The sequence below is a fragment of the Aplysia californica genome, unplaced genomic scaffold (assembly GCF_000002075.1).
Source record: "Aplysia californica isolate F4 #8 unplaced genomic scaffold, AplCal3.0 scaffold00872, whole genome shotgun sequence".
Lineage (NCBI taxonomy): Eukaryota > Metazoa > Mollusca > Gastropoda > Aplysiida > Aplysiidae > Aplysia > Aplysia californica.
Window position 1 is genome coordinate 148,936 of NW_004798142.1, and position 17,575 is coordinate 166,510.

General features: G+C 41.0%; 1 protein-coding gene across 2 annotated transcripts; it reads right to left on the bottom strand.

Moving 5' to 3' along the window:
• Positions 1-1,794: 1,794 nt before the first annotated feature.
• Positions 1,795-13,402, bottom strand: LOC101855219. Of its 2 annotated transcripts, none has more exons than XM_035972839.1 (4): positions 12,923-13,402; positions 4,916-5,728; positions 2,957-4,055; positions 1,795-2,093 (listed from the first exon to the last, which is right to left on the bottom strand). In XM_035972839.1, the coding sequence occupies exons 2-4, from the start codon at positions 5,425-5,427 to the stop codon at positions 1,866-1,868; spliced, it is 1,839 nt and encodes a 612-aa protein (XP_035828732.1). In that variant the 5' UTR covers positions 5,428-5,728; positions 12,923-13,402; the 3' UTR covers positions 1,795-1,865. The 2 variants fall into 2 exon arrangements, with proteins under 2 accessions (XP_035828732.1, XP_005110358.2); XM_005110301.3 differs by lacking the exon at positions 12,923-13,402 and adding an exon at positions 9,777-10,072.
• Between the last annotated feature and the right edge of the window lie 4,173 nt (positions 13,403-17,575).

Sequence of the window (17,575 nt, forward strand, 5' to 3'; positions counted from 1 at the left end):
AACAACAAAGTTTGCTATTAAAATGTTTTTTTAATACGCACAAAATTTAAAAGAAAAGAAGCAAACCAGTTTAAAAAAAAAGAACACGAAATATTATTATTCATCCAAAACAAACCAATAATTCAAATCACATTATAGTATAGTATTTCAGGAGAGTTTCCAATCTGTGGGCAATGCTTTGAAAAACAAAAGCTACGTAATCGGTAAATGAGTTATATTATTGGCCTCCTGTAGATCATAAACCTGTTTTTGATTTCAGTAAAAAGAAACGCATCTCTCTTCCTCCCCCCCCCTCTCTCTCTCTCTCTCTCCCTCTCTCTCTCCATCCCCCTCTCTCTCTCTGTCATCTCTCTCCTTCTGTCTCTCTCCACTCCGCCTATCTCCCTCCTTTCTCTCACTCCCCCCCCCCCTCTCTCTCTCTCTCTCTCTCTCTCTCTCTCTCTCTTTCTCTTTCTTTCTTACCCATTCGCCTAAGTGCATGTAGACCATGGAGACGCTACAGCTCACAAACCTGACCAAAACACAATCGGCATGGGTTCGATTCCGAGTGAGGTTCATTCGTTCATCTTACAGTCCAAATTGTCCCAGACAGCCTCTCATTGACCATCAATAATTTATTTATAGAGACACCAGCCATCCATGTCCAGGTGCTTTTTTAGCCACAGCCACCCTTGACCTTGGCCGTGACCATCAATGATTTATTTATAGAGACACCAGACATCCACGTCCAGGTGCTGTTTAGCCTCTTTTTCCTGTCTGCGGATTAATATATTTTTTTCCAACTTGTTGGTTCCCCTTCCATGCACCCCTTATCAATGGTTCTCAATCTGGAAATTGCCTATAATTCGCCCACAGCCATTCATTGCTGAGTAGTTAAGTGGTTGTCTAAGACAAAAGGGCGTCTTGGACAGTGCCAGTATGGTATAGACAAACACTCAAGGAGGAAGCAGTAAGTGGTCGATTGTCCGTGGGCAGATGGCCGTTAGAACAGGTTCGGTTGTACATGATATTGTTATTCAAATTTCGATGTCAGTGTCAACAAAAGTGGTAAAAAAAACATTAATTTTTGTCCTTTCAATAACATTTCAAAAGAGGCATTAACAATTCGCGCCCTTACAATGGCAAGGTTCAACTCCACTTTTTGCGAGAGCTGAGTTATTCAGACAAAGATGCCCTTCACACTGTGTCAAAGGTTTTAGACAATTTGACGTGTATTAAACACATTTTAAAAAGTAGTTTAACGCTTTAAAAATATGGTGCAACAACGTTTTATCTTTCAGCGTGTGAATCTTTGAATCCAACAAGTGTTTTCTAAAACTGCAATAATCAAATCCCTGTCATTTTAAGGGTGCGAATTCAGTATCTATTCTTATTTAATACTTTACTTTTACTTTTACAAGTAAGTAAAGTAAAGTCTTATTTAATAATAATTTGTGAGGCAGCGTGGTGGAATCAGTCCCTCGGCAAAATAATCAAAGTGAAGAAACTTGCATTTTTCTGCTGGTTTGTGAATTTTTATCAAATTTTTGTTTTTTGGCTCAACACCTTTCATTCCCATTAAAGAACTCATTTCTGTGTGGATTGTTCATAAAAACGTAGATTAAAGGCACAAAAAATGTAAATTTTCAGTTACCACGGACTCTTAAGCTAAGCATATAACTATTTTCTCAATAATTTCACCTCTGAAAACAGGTGACCCCCAGATCCTTCATTCGCAAATATCCCGACCTGCATTCAAGATAAATGGATACCTTTTTCATCCAAATAAAGACACGTGAACAAGCTTTAAGATGATACTAATAACTCTACAAGCCCAAAATGTGACTAGAGCCTGATTCCACCACGCTGCCTCACATTTGAACATTTCACATTTCTTTTGCCTTCTTGTGTCTGAGGTTAAAGATATACCGGCCCATCTCAGCGAAATCACCTTCGGACGTCTTCAGGGCTGTCTCGTTGTGAAAAGCTGGAGGGTCTGGGTAGGTGAAGTGAATGGCATAGGCGTCGCTCCTCCAATCGAAGGGTTGGGCCTGACTCCAGCGGCGGAACTCGGGGTGCCAGGTGGGGTGGCATTTTAGGTAGTAACACATGACCTGGGTCAGAGATGTAGGGCAGGAGTGGGGGAGGGTGGGTGGGGATGGTGTAGAGGTGGGTAGGTGGGTAAGTGGGGATGGGGGTAGGGGTAGCGGTTGGCTTGGCGGTGGGGGTGGGGAGGGGGGAGGGTGTGGCGGCGAGGGAGTGTGGGTGGCAGAGGGTGTGGGTGGGGAAGCGTGCGTGTGTGGAGGGATGTGGGTGGGCCAGACGGGTGCGTGGGGTGGGGAGGTTTGGGTTTTGGGAGGGAGGGAGGGTGGGACAGACGGAGGGACGAAAGTAGAAAGAAGTGAGGAGAGGTTAGGTGGTGTGGAGGTAGAAAAGGAAAAAAATAGGCGTAGAATAAGTTTGAAATCCCACATTATGGGTTGGTATGAAGGGGCAGCAGTAGACTGAAATATGGAATGACTTACCCAGCTATACATTAGAGACTCAAGTTCCTTGCTTGGAAATGTTTAAAAAGTAGAGAAAATTGCATACTTTTTCTGGGGCAAATTTTTTGTTTTCTTATTATCTTGATGTCATATTAATAAAATTGAAAAGAATGGTAGAAGGAGAAGCCTTGACTTTGAAATAACCTTTTTGCACCTAATTTGGTGCCAAACTGGTAAATAAAACAACAATCAAACACGCCCCCCCCCCCATTAAAAAGAAGCAAAACAAATAAACAAACAAACAGACAAACAAATAAACAAACGAACAAAAACAAACTAACAAAAAATCAAACAAACAAACCACTTTAATACACCCTAAAAGCAACAAACAAACAAATAAACAAATAAGCAAACAAAAAACCCCAAACAAACAAGCACATAAGAAAACAATCAAACAAACAAATCGACTGGTAGTTCCCTCCCCAGCATACCTGTAGCCTGTCCTCGATAAGGACGCCTTCGGGAAAAGATTCGTAGACTTTGTAAGGCAACTCTATAGCGTTGTAGAAGAAATCGGACGACTTGTAGTTGACCAAAGCCGCTCGCCAACGCCGGATGAACTTTGACCTCGGCTTTGCCATGACAACCCCCATGTTGATGGTGTCCGGGAAGTGGCTTCTTGGCATGTGGTCACGAGATAATATGACGTCATAGCTGGTCTTCTTTAACAACTCGACCGGTGATCGAAGCCAGAAGGCGTCCCAGTCTAGGTAGATTCCTCCGTATTTGTCTAGAACGTCCGCCCTTACTATGTCGCTGAGGTGTTGTCTGTAGTGGAGGAGGTGGTCGAAAATATAGCGTGGAGGATCTCGGTAGACAAGCCGAACGACAGGGTACTCTTTTACGAGATCCCAGTACGGGCCATAGAGACCGTAGTTCCAGTGGATGAATATCGTAGTCGGATTGACCACGTGAACGGTGCTTAAAAAGCTTAAGTACATTCCAAAAGTGAATTCTGCTTTTCCGAACCAGACGTAATGCACGATGCGAGGGATTTCCAACGTCGTATTCGGGGACAAAGTATCGCGGTTGCTCAACATCAACTGCTGGGCAATACTCTCACACATAGGGTCTTTAGAATTGTGGAGAATGCCCCACGGCGTTAAACGGTTCGGGAGACTGAAGCAGAAGGAGCCGTTAGAAACAACCGTGCTTCGTTCGCCCGCTTGAAACGCCGAGCAATTCAGAAAGTTTAAGATGTTGCTAGCAGAAGAAGGCTTTTGAGTTGCTCCCTCGTTATAATTTCTCAGAAAATTCCTCCCTGCTGTCTTGATAGATCTCTGAAAAACTCGTAGGTCTCCATTTCTCGCTACACTCGCCGCGAAAGCGACGGTGCTGGTGTTCTGGAAGAATCCAACCGAAGGTGACCTTGAGAGCAAAGTGCTGACGTCATCGCCCCAAAGGAGGGTGTTCTCGTCCATGTAGACACCGCCTCTGTCCCAGACCGTGTCCAGACCGTGAACTGACCCACATTTATCGCCCTTGACAAATGGCGGAAGGCGCCGAGCGTTGAAAGCAGCGATGTGTGTTCTGTGGAGACAAGGAAATAAAGAACTCACGGAATCTTTTATTTTGGTTGCTTTGAAGCACAAGGGGGCTATCCCGAAAAATGCTGTTTTCGGAGCCCTGTTCAGTTTTTCAAAGACAAGGAGAGTTTTCTCTATAACCAAATAAATATAGATCTACACCCCAATTAAACCCAACTTCTCCTACAGGTAGGGCAATGCTCACTTTTGGTGTAGGTCAAGATTTCTGGAAACCTCCGAAATCTGGGTTAGCCCGCTTGTCCTCATTTGTTCATCCGCGTTTTTATTTATTTATTTATTTATTTATTTATTTATTTATCTATTTATTTATTTATTTATTTATTTATTTATATATTTATTTTTGTTTAGGAGGGGGGGGGGGGGGAGGGGGTATAACCACGTCTTGCATCCCATAACATCGTTTATCTGCAAATGTCTTCAAACATTACAATTTGTATCCCGATACATTACCTATTCGTCCATATTTTCTCTGATCCCAATACACTGTTTATCCGTCCATGTTTTTCAACATTACACAACTTGTGTTCCAATACATTGTTTTGCTGTAAGACAGCAGTCATATTATAATATCATAGTTTAATAGGCTAGGTAAGTAGGTATGTAGGCAGGCAGGCAGGTTAATAGATTAGGTAATTAGGTAAGTAGCTAGGTTGTTTGGTAGGTAGGTAGGTAGGTAGATAAGTAGGTAGGTAGGTAGGTAGGTAAATAAATAGATATGTAGATAGGTAGATATAGCGGTAGGTAGGTAAACAGGTAGGTAGGTAAGTAGGTTGGTAGGTAGGTAGGAAGGAAGGCGGTCAGGCAGGCAGGTAAATAGGTAGGTAAGTAAGTAGGTAAACTTACCTCAGCATTGTGAACCAGTTGTTGTACTTGTCTTCAATTGGATCCATCTCGTATCTGAACTCGATTATATCTGGCTCCATTTGATACCACACTGACAGCACACCCAAAAAATGCCTGTACTCGAATGTTCGATTACCACACCAAACGTAAAATACGATATTAGGAACGACTCGATTCTCAAGCTCCTTTAAAGACCTCATTTTGTATGGTAACCTATAGGGATCAATTATGATCAAATTTTCGTTATTGTCATCTTTCAGAAAAGACTGATGTAGTCCACCAGAACCTTTCTTGATCTGTTGCAGACCAATGTTCTGTTGTCCACCCCCTTCACCGCTATGATTTGCTCTGTAGAGCTGACTCATTATACGTGCTCTTTCTCTGAGAAAAGTCTCAGAATTCCGAGTGTGGTCATTTACCGCTGTTTTTGCCACAAGGAATATGAACAGAAAAATGTTGGCGACACACAAGCAGGGAAGGAGAGAGGACAACGCCTTGCGGTATGGAATCATGTTGGTGATGTTGGAGTAGCCCCGCTTGCCACAAGCTTAATGTTTAATTATGCCGAGTCTTTTCTCTGCCAATCACAAGATGAATAATCAAACTGAGCCTTTTCTCCTCTTGTTACTGACTAAATAATTATGCGGGGCCTTTTCTCAACCAATCACAAGATAAATAATTAAACTTAGCCTTTTCTCCACCAATCACAAGATAAATAACTAAGTCAAGTCTTTCCTCCACTTGTCAACAGCTGAATAATTAATTGTTCTAGGCCTTTACGTAAATCCAAAGCTTAAACAGCTTGCTTGTTTCCTGAAATACACAGAAGTTGGTGTATGAGTTTGAGTCAAGAGAAGCACATCGGCATAATAATGGCCATTTGGTGCTGTGGAAAAAGTAAGATAGACAGAAAAAAGCACCAGGGGGGAAGTAAAGAAGTACGACCTACCACTGACACCTTCCACAGTTGATGTATGATGAGTATGTGAAAGAAATGAAAAGGAAAGAAAGCTATGGTAATAAAACAAAGAACCAAAACGATAAAGATAGTGGAAACAAAATTGAGTAGCCGCTGCCATTACATTAATTAAAACCCTATCCGTAGGTCGTGTTTTACTATCGTATCCATACAACGTGGGGAACGGAACTCTGTGCCGCCACTTAACCCTATCTGTACGTCGTGTTTTACCATCGTATCCATACAATGTGGGGAACTCTGTGCCACCACTTTCCAAAGATAAAATTTACTCGTTAATCCACTTTGCATAGCAGTCTGTCAAAATGATTTGTTGAGAAACACTGAAAGTTTCAAAGAGATCTTCGTACTAGAGGTATTCTAAAAGGTGAAGAATACAACCCTGGGGGTACAAAATGACCCCAGGGCGTATGGATAGGGTTAAGGCTTTTGTTACTCTGGATGAACCCCCAAGCCCTAAACGCTGAACGATTTGAAAATTGCTATTACTTTCTGAAACATAATATCGTATGGACCTGTATCATCCAAGTTATTGTATGTAATCTTGATAGTTTAGTACATCGGTGATGATGGTGATGATGACAGAAGGTTTAGCATTACCATATTTTGTTTGCTTTATCGCTATAGTAAGGCTAAACCTTGCGGCAAATAACGGCCTGTGGGCCAGATCCAGCCTGCGATCACTTTTTAGTTTTAGTTTTAGTCGAGGTTTTATGGCGCTCGCAACTGCATACGGTCATAAATATGAGCGCCAGAAGATTAGAAGTGTTACAAGAGAGGAACAAACATAAAAAAGAAAAGGGGGAGATAAGGACGATAGATGTTTGATAGGAAAGAAGAAGCAAACCATATCAGAGCATCCGCCAACCACCCACTGCAATCACTTTCAGGCCTGCACACAAGTCCTCCCAGTGCAGTGATTGATAATGAATGAGTCCCGTCGCGGTGAATTGACAATTAATGGGAAAGAATACTACACACACACACACACACACACACACACACACACACACACACACACACACATGCACGTACACACACACACACACACACATACACACACACACAAAACCAAAAAAAACCCAACAACTGTTCGTCTTGAAAATTAAAATCAACAAAATTAAAATCAACAGTTTTCAGCCCATCTTGAAGAAATAGATAGTCTATATTGTTATCTTCTGAAATGCCCTTGAGTGACATAATATTCCAGAGTCTCTATCTCTTTTTAAAAAATCTTACTTTTGAGAGTTTTGGGTATTTCAACCAAAATCCCCCCCCCCCCACCCCATTTCCACCTGCTTTGGCCAGCGAGATTATGGAACGCCTTAATCCGGCCCGTGACATGGACACGTCCACCCATGCCTGACGGAATGCTGATGTGTGAAAGAACACTCATTGTATGCATATGTACAGAATAAATCTGTTTTTGACAAAACAAAGGAGAAAACGTAGATATATTTTTCAACTTAACAATACGATTTTGATTTTTAAACAATTTGTTTTATTTTTGCTTTTCCCACCCCCTTCCTCCCGCGATCCCAACAAAAAAAAAAAAAGAAAGAAAGACAGACAGAAAGAAAGAAAGAAAGAAAAGAAATATAGACAGATCACAAAAAGCCGCAAGAACAACGAAAAGGAAGAACAAAACTCAAACAAAAATTAAACAAAACAAAAATGAAATTAAACCAAAAAACTACCATAGCTTACAACAGATAAAGCAGCACATCACAGCTCATCACAGCCACTCCCTGATACGTAGCAGTAGCCTCCGTGTCCCTTAGCCTTGGCGATAAAATAAAATATTACAGCAAACCTGTTGTATAATGTAAGGTACACTCGAGGGAGACACCCAGTGCAGAGGACAGGCCAGGCCGTGAGTTCGAGTTCGATGTGTAATTTACGGTACACTCGAGACAGGGTGAGTTCGTTGAATAAAACATTTCCCAGCGCCAAGCACTCACGCTGGAGCGGTGTATGACATGTAGACACGCAAACTCCCTCGCAGAAACTACGCCGATAGCTTAGAACGATTGTATCAATATTATTATTATTCTCTCTTAGTCTCTTAGTAGAGGTTCTACGGCGCTCGCAACTGCATAAGGTCATTTGAGCGCCAAAGGATGGATGTCAACAGAGAAATCCTTACAGGGAATCAAACTTACTCTGCTCACCTCTCTAGCTTCAACAGCACAAAGTTTGCTTCGACTATCAAGGCACCCCGGAAATAGCGGGTCACAAGAGTGTGACAAACATACAAAAGAAGTAGAGGAAGATGACGATAGTAAGGATTAGTAAAGAAAAAGCAGCAGTTCCTTGTTGTAGATCAGGCACTGTTATGAGCATGACATTGATGAATCAGCCCATTTACAATTCTACTGTGCATGGACGAAAAATGACCCCCTCCACCCCTTTGGGAATGGCCTAAAGACACTTCAGTCAGTGGCACCGCCCCCCGGGGGGGGGGGGGGCGTATTGTTATTCTCAACCAGGGGGAGCAAGAATAAAATACTGTTACCACTACCAGCACATAGTGGCTCAAAGATTTGAAGGTAGTTTATCACACCTCGGCCTCCGTTTTGATTTCTGGCGAAGCTTTGTTCTTGTGCGTAATAAGACATTTAAAAAAATGTGAACTGCGCCTCAGTGGACAAAGGTCATTATATTTTTGAGAATGCTTCGAAACCAATCCTTTGAAAAGCGTCATTACCAATGTTTTAGTTTTAATAAGAGTTTTACGGCACTTGCAACTGCATAAGGTCATATTATGAGCGCCAAGGGGTGGATGTCAACAGAGAAGTCCTTAGAGGGAATCAGACTTACTTTGCTCACCTCTATAGCTTCAACAGCACAAAGTCTTCTTCGACTATCAAGGCACCCCAGAAATAGCGGGTCACAAGAGTATGACAAACATACAAAAGAAGTAGAGAGAAAATAACGATAGTAAGGATTAGGAAAGAAAAAGCAGCAGTTCCATGTTGCAGTTCAGGCACAGTTATGAGGATGACATTGATGAATCAGCCCATTTACAATTACAATTCCACTGTGCACAAGAACTCGAGATGTTAATGCTTTGAAATTCTGGAGTGTACAACCACGAAAGCGGAATAGAGAATCAATCTATACATCTTTTATCTATTTGCCAACTTGGAAAACGTGTCACTTTTCTCTCAAGATGTATAGCTCAATTCCAGTAGAGTGTAAATGTAGTAGACCAATGACTTTCAGTTGATGTTAAAGCACCAATCATTCCTTTCATCGAAAGGGGGCTCAGCTAGTAATATTATACATGCTGCCGATGCATTGGGATGGTTAACTCTTAACGACGTTAAGGACACCTTTAATATGTCCGAAACGGTAATGTTACGACACATTTTGAACCTTCATACACAAATTTAGCTGCACAAATTTAACACAAATATTATACGCATTTTATAGTATAAATGTTGATGCCTTCCTTTTAAAGTTTTAGACAATGAAAACAAAATTGAAAGATTGGAATGTAAAACAAGGTGAAGCATATTTTATCAGTACCCCAAAAACAGCGCGTCCTCATTGAGTTAAGCAAAGTGAAGGAGTTAAAGTGAAACAAGGTGAGCAATCAATGAGACAGAGAGGCAGAGACTACAATAACAAAAACAAGAACAAAACAAAAAGGAACTCTTTAACACCTAAAGACTCAAATAACGACTAACTTAACACTGACTAAATCGACTTAAAACATGACATACTGAGAAATCAATCATGTAATGAAATCATAATATGCATACTAATCCAACACACCTTCAAATAGTTATCTAAATCGATCAAAAGGAGAACCACAAGAACAAATCATTTACGCACTAAGCAGTTAAAATAGCATTGCAAACGAGGGAGAAAATAACATACCACCAGTACAAAATATCGCCGAAGTTGTACTAGGCTTCGATTTGTGCAGTCGTGGTATACACGTTATCTCTCTCTCTCACACAACTTGCAGCACAACACAGCACAGCGCAGCGGCATTGGAACGAAACGAAACTTTAATATCATCCTCCCTGAGGCGGATACCCCGAGATTAACACAATCGACCCTATTGATCAGCTGTTTTGCTCCTCTAGCTCGACCTGAGCTGACCAGCCGTCCCACCGCTCCCGTACACACTGATCCCCGGTTCAATGGGGGCTCTGCTAGTCCACAGAGTCAGAGCAAGGACAGAAGGTTCACACAAATTGTTTGTTTTAGAAAGAGTTTTACGGCACTTGCATCACAATAGGTCATAATTGGTCGCTTTTAAGGACAAGCGGGCTAACCCAGATTTCGGGGGTTTCCAGAAATCTTGACCGACGTCAAAAGTGGTCATTGTCCTACCTATAGGAGAGGTTTGGTTTCATTGGTGTGTTTAATATTTGTTTGGATATAGAGAAAACTCTCCTTGTCTTTTATAGAGACTGAACGAGGGACAGAAACTTTACTTAAGATTTTCTCAAAACAGCATTTTTCGAGATAGCCCCCCTGTGCTTAAAAACAACCAATTATAAGTGCCGAAGATTAGAGGTGTTACAAGAGAGTAACAAACACAACAGAAAAGAAGGAGGGGAGATAAGGATAACAGATGTTGGATACTAGGAAAGAAGGAGCAAATCATGCTAGAGTACCCGCCAACCACCCACGCACAGAAGGTCCGCTGGGTATTATGAAGAGCACAATGCATGCTGTAGAGATGGGTGCACAAAACACGCGATCATTATTGTTATTAGGTGTAATGAAGGCTCTTTTCGTTTCGAATCGTAGTTATGTGCGTTTTGTCATCGATTCTAGCCAACACACTAGGGCTTAGAAATCGAACCCGACAATGCTCCAGTATTTTCATTCCATCAATAATAAAATATAAACGTAACTGAAGACATTTAAAACTCCATCGATACTGTTTAGATCATTTTGGGGTGAACTATTTCGAACTTACTTTTCAAGGCTGACTCCGATCTGAGAGGGATACAACCTTCAGGCAAAACAATGTCCAAACAAAACGACAAAGGCACTTAACCCCCCAACCAATCATATACCCACAAAGAAATTGAGCTCCTGTCTTCTGCGTGCGAAAGCAAAGAGCCTAATTGCTACACCACTCATTCTTCCTGCATGATAACAACTCGGTTTTGTGAGAACAGGCGATCGATTCTTTGTTGTACAGGAATCTTGTTTTATTAGCTAAAAACAAGCAAAATAAAACCTGCACAAACCCATACACAAACGTGCTTAATTAAAAACCATTAGACTGCTACTGGGCCTGATCTCACATAAAAGAGATGATTATAATTGAACACTGCAAAATCGCTCACGCCAAAGAATAAGCATCAATGTTCTCGAAAACTCAAAACAACCATTAAAGTGAAGCGTCTCTTTCGATCAGCTATTTTACCTATAATAATAATAATAATAATAGATAGCATTTGTATAGCGCAAATCCCCGCTCAACAGCAAGCTCTATGCGCTTCACAATCTATACTATTACCCAAGAATACCTGAGAGCATTCTGAAACAACCTCAACTTCGTTGGAAGCATACAGTGCAAGATGCCATTTATAGGCACTGAAACACTAACATACTGACAAGATCTTTCGCTATCTAAGGCCGGGTACCCATTCCCACCTGGATGGAGAGAGGAAAATTCATGTAAAGTGACTTTCCAAAGGACACAACGTGGGGCCCGCGGCTCGAACCCCCGAACCTGCAACCTCACGATTACGAGTCCGGTAGCCTGTAACCACTAGGCTTTCGACTTAACTAATCGACAACTTTGCAGCCGTTATCCCTCATTTCTACTTCTGTGGCTTGTTGCTGGTACAATGATAAGCCAGCTTAGAGTTTATACGTAGCCGTAATTCTAAATCCGACAAAAGAAAACCACACGCACAAGATCTGTCATGCACTGACTGGCCGGGTGAGGATTAACTAAAAAAAAAAAAAAAAAAAAAGACACAGCGGTCACATACTGTGTCCAATTTTCAGCAACCCAAAGACAATATGTGAAGCGTGCTGACAAAAGGAGTTACTTCTGGGATTCAAGACTTTAAAAAAAAGAAATAGACCTATCACGCTTACACGTGAAGTTTTTATAATTTATTAGTATGGAATAATAAAAGGCATGTTATAGATCTAAAATATGGCATTAGTAAAAGTTCTACAAATTTGACCCCTGTGTCGATTTTTAGCCAATATCTCCATTTTGTGGATTGCGAGAAGTAACTCATTTTGTCAGCACGCCTCACATATTATAATCGGTAATCGGCACGTTTCGAAACATGATGCACAAATCAGAAATAGGTCTTTGTATATACATGTATTATATTTCATAATAATAATAATATGTCTTTGCATATACTTGTATTATATTTCATTATAATATTATGCATGTTACCTCTGTCTTTTTCGGTTTCAGATATGGAAAATTTAACTGAAAAATCTACGTCATGTAAAGTAAAAAGTAAAGTTGTTCCCGCATCCGATCCGGACATTGGGGATTGCCTGATTAGTGAGACAACTTCCTGGGCCTCCGGCATATTGTGGTAGGGTGGCCAGTTTCTTTCCACGCCGCCTTTACTTCCCCAACACGAAGTCAGGTACCCGTTAGTGCTGGGTGGGCAGGAGGGGGCGGAAAAATCCGTGTCTGAACCGAGGCTCGAACCCGGACTTTCCGCTTCGGAGACGAGCGCACTTTTACAATGAGGAAACAATGTTTCCTAGAGCAAGAGATAGTATTTAGTATACTCGTAGTTGCTTGTTGGTTGGAAACGTTTTACGTACATCTTTGTATGCGTAAAGAGAAGCACATTGACTCAATATTATATGATTGAATAATAGTTATTTAATGCTGGGGAAAAGACAGACAAACAGACAGACAGACAGGCAGATATACAGACAGATAAAAAGACAGACAGACAGACAGACGGATAGACAGACAGACGGACAGATAGACAGACGGATAAAAAGGCAGACAGACAGACAAACAAACAGACAGACAGACAGACGAAAAGTAAAGGAGTAGGACTTACAGTGGCTCCCTCCAACCACAAGCACGTCCCTGCTGACATAAATTAGATTATTCAGGAGGCAGGCTGTATCAAGCCAGTCTATCAGGGCCAAACCGAGCCGAGTTGGATACATCCTCTCTTAGGCTGAAAATGTACTGCCACGCACAACTGATGTGCCCCGCGAAACGGAAGAGCAGCAAGTTTGGAAGTGGCGATCCCATAGGTTAGCCCGACTCCGTCCGAGTGAATAAAAAAGTGGCGCTGAGCAGGCGTATATTATTTTGATCTCCACGGCGTCCCACAACACTCCGATAGCAGGGCGAGCCTCTCCGCATACGAAAAAGAAGTGCTGCACTCACGCACGTCTTTTGGGGTCCTCACGACTCCTCACGTCTAGCCGTGTCAGTGAAGTCACAGACAGGAAATAAAGAGGATGGCACGACTTTCTTCGCGGCGCACTTCAGTCAAAGATAGTACATAACAAGATGGGCCACTTCTCTCTTTGAGCCAATTAAAAAAGTGTCCTCAAAATTTGGTGGCGCCCTCTTCACAAAAGCGCACTCTTTGCGAACAGAGTTACCCTACTTGAGTTTTAAAAAATCAAAGTGAAACTAGCAAGTTTTGGGATAAACTTCGGAAGAACGCTTTTAAAAAATGGTTACGCAGGCAAAAAACCTCTTCCGGAGGAAAGGGTGATGGTTTTCTTCGTTTAATTTGACTTTAGAATGAAAGGCGAGAGGTCATTAAAATTTAAAAAAAACTAAAACTCCGCACTGAACGTACCCGAACTGCTGATGAACAGCAGTCGATCTGCGCACGCAAGGAGGTGCTATTCCTATTCTTCTTCTGGAAAAACGAAAGAGAGCTTCAAAACAGACTGCAGCGCCATCTGAAGCAAAGAGCATACTTCCTGCGGACACTTTTTTGGCTGAGTGGCCCATCTTGTTATTCACTATCTTTGCTTCAGTTGTGCGAGGTAGTATATTAATATTTTCAGCCTAAGACTAAGACAGACGAAGAAACAGGATATGACTTTTTTTCTGGTTTGGTAGTTGAACTCTGACCGCTGAGTGCAAGGTGAAGACCTAACCTACTGCACAAGAGATGCCGGTGAGCCACAGTCTGAAAGCCGAAGTTTCCAAAATTGAAGAGCGGTTTTCCAAAACTCAGTAAGTCAATTTTGACAAGCGCATGGTTTCACCACGATGCCACACACATACATAGTCTGAAACAGCCATATCCACTGCTCACAGCCAAAAGTTTCGTATCCTGGACTCTAGCATTATTAAAATCAAAATTATTACTAAAAAACAACAAATCATGTGCACATAATAATACATAAATGGGTCATGTATACATTATAAACGTGTGAGGTATTGTGGTGAAATCAGACGCTTGTCAAACTTGATTTCCTGAGTTTTGGAAAACCAGGCTTCAATTACTGAAATAATTTCTGTTGTTTTTTGTTTTTGTAAAGTGTTTTACGGCGCTTGCAACTGCATAAGGTCATGTGAGCGCGCGGGACACTCCTAATATTTTCAGTTGGTAGGAAATTTTGAATTTTGCCCGGGTGGCAGCCGAAGCCTACTCTTATCGATTTTAGACCACCAATGGATCTTTAGCGTGCGCAACTTGCACACGGGCCCTCTGAGATTTTTCGCCCTTGTCCGAGAAGGCTAGGTGTAGATCTTTCCTACCAGAAGATCAGGGGTGTTGCAGAAAGACAGCAGTAAGGAGGAGCCAAGGAGTAACAGTAGAAAGGATGCAGAAAGAGTCAGGAGCCAAGAGGAGGAGGCAAAGGCGTGGGTGAGGGGGTGGGGGGCAGAAAGTGGAAATGAAAGCAGACAACAGAACATTGCTAGAGAGCAGGAAAGGAGGTGAAAGGAGACAATTTTAGAGAAGAAAATGTTTCGGTCGCTACCCGGATTCGAACCCGGGACCTTTGAATAAGAGGCCAACACCTTAACCTCTAGGCCACGAGAGCCCTCAAATAATTTCTCTAACTCTTTAATGACGTCGCAGACATGTGACATGTGTGAGCAGCATGCAGCATACCAAAAGCAATATTTCTGCTCAATTCGGCCACCACATGCAAATTGGAAGGAAAAAACAACTCCAAACCAATTGACAATGTTTCATAGTGTGCATGTTGTTGCCTGCTTTTTAAAGTTTCGGTTAAACAATTCACAATTGTAAAATTTGTATGGATAGTTAAGATATGTTGGTGGGGGCAAGGGGGGGGGGGAGTCTTTTCGTTGAAAAACAAAACTTATCGAACAGTTTTATTTTGGGATCGTCTTTACAAATTTTGTTTAAGGTAATAATTTCATTCTGGGATTGTTCGTTAAAGAATTTGTCTAATAATTTCATTTTTGGATCGTTCGTTACATAGCATTTGTCAAATAATTTCATTATGGGGTCTTAAGATTTTTAAAATATGTCGACTCTCATGATAAAACCAACCAAATAATTTTGTTTTGAAATTGTTATAAAATTACTTGTCATTTCGTGATCGTTAAGGAATTTATCAAATCACCTCATTTCGGGATCGTTATAAAACTTCTCAGATCATTTATTTTCAAAATCTTGGGATCGGTGTAACGGCCTCATTTGTTTAGTTGCGCCTAGCCTATAGGGTGGTTACGCCTTGATTAAAGAGATCTCTTTGGGGCGTGATTCCTCCGCCAAGTCATGATTCCTCGTCAATTATTCAACGTTTCCTGGCTCGTGACCCCGACCGTCTCGCACTCGTCTTCATTAACTCATTGAGACCGCGCATTCTGGTTATTCTACAACCCTTGAAGGTGTGTTGTTTTGGGGGAGATTTAACAAAAAAAGTCATATATTAACTTGGTAATCCTTACTGCATTTTCAATTTTGCTGTTGTTTTATTTTTTTAAACTTTTTTTTTTTGGTTTGACTTAACATTAATCAAAAATCAGATAACGGAAGATAAAGAAACGAAGACATCAGACACTAAATTATGGGTGTCGAATGGAGCATGAAATACATCATAAGATGCTTTTAAATTTCGAATCATCATACACAGGTTTATCTGCTTTCATAATTTCCATTCCTCATACACGAGTCTATCTGCTTTTACAATTTTGAATCATCATTCTCACATTTATTTGCTTTTATGATATAAAATAATCATACACAAGTTTATCTTGTCGTCAGTTTATCACGGTCGTTTGGACATGTAATGATAACAGGGCCACAACAGCCAACCCTCAAAGCCTACAACATAATAATAATGATTCGATGGCTTCAAGGTAAAAGGAAAAACCAAGAAAAAGATGGATCGACAGAGTCAAAGAGATCCTCCAAAGGAACAACACAACGATCTAAACAGCAACACACGCGGCCCACGTCCTACAATAATTGCATCTCCCTTCGACATCTTGTGGTGTAAGAGGACAGAAAAAGTAAAAGAAAGTAATGTAAAAGCAGACAACAGCACGCGTTCTATGAGATATATAATAAATCTGTGTTTCTGACTTGTGTATGGTTCAATAATGGTTTGAAATGTTTCTCAACATTGCCTTTGGTCTGCTGCTTATTGGACACACAGCCGGGCACAGATAACTCGAACACGGACAACTCGAAATTAAGGAAATTCGTACAATTCGTCATCCCCTACTGATATCTTTTTAATTTTTCGTTATCGTTTAATCCAAACAATGGATGTGTCGGTCACATATAATTGTCAGTCCCCGACATTTCAGAGCTATACGTGCTGGGCCGTAATTTTTATGTGTCCAATACGTCTATAAAAAGTTAACATTTCTTAGTTCGTGACCCCAACCGTCTCGCACTCGTCCGCATTAACTCTTTATAAACTCGCATTCTGGCCATTCTACCCCCACCCCCCTTTAAAGTAGTAAATGCCACGCTATTGTGAGGAGCATTGAAAAAGAATCATTACCCAACCTTGGTTATTCATAAAGCATTTTCAACTGTTTTTGTGTTGTTGTTGTTTGTTTTATTTAAAACTTACTAAAGCAGACAAGAACAAGCAATTATGAAATAAAATATACAGATTTGTGTTTCTGATTTGAGCATGATGATTGGAAATTATAAACGATTTGAAATTATAAACGCCGATAGACTTGTCTACTCGAATAATGATTGGAAATTATAAACGCAGATAAATTTACGAACGATGATTGGAAATTTTAAACGCAGGTAAATTTGCACATGATGATTTGAAATTATGAAAGCAAATAGACTCGTGTCTGAGGAATGGAAATTATGACAGCAGATAAACCTGTGTATGATGATTCGAAATTGTAAAGCAGATGACATCTCACATGCTATGAAATATTATGCAAATTTGTGTTTCTGACGTGTGAATAACGATTCGAAATGAGCCTCAACATCCATTGCCTTTTGTCTGCTGCTGGTCGAACATAATTACTTTATTGTGTATACGCTTCGTACTTTAAGAGTTAAAGTTTTTTTAAATTGCCTCCCCACCCCCACCCTCCTCACACTCGTCATCATTAACCTTATCACAGGTTCTGGGTCATGGCATTACTCGGCCTGAAGGTCAACGTTTTCACCACAGTTTTCTTTTTTTCTCACAAAGAACGTCCATTCGATGATTATTCGCGTGAGTGTGAGTGGGTGAAAGAGTGTGTGTGTATTTGTGTGTGTGTGTGTGTGTGTGTG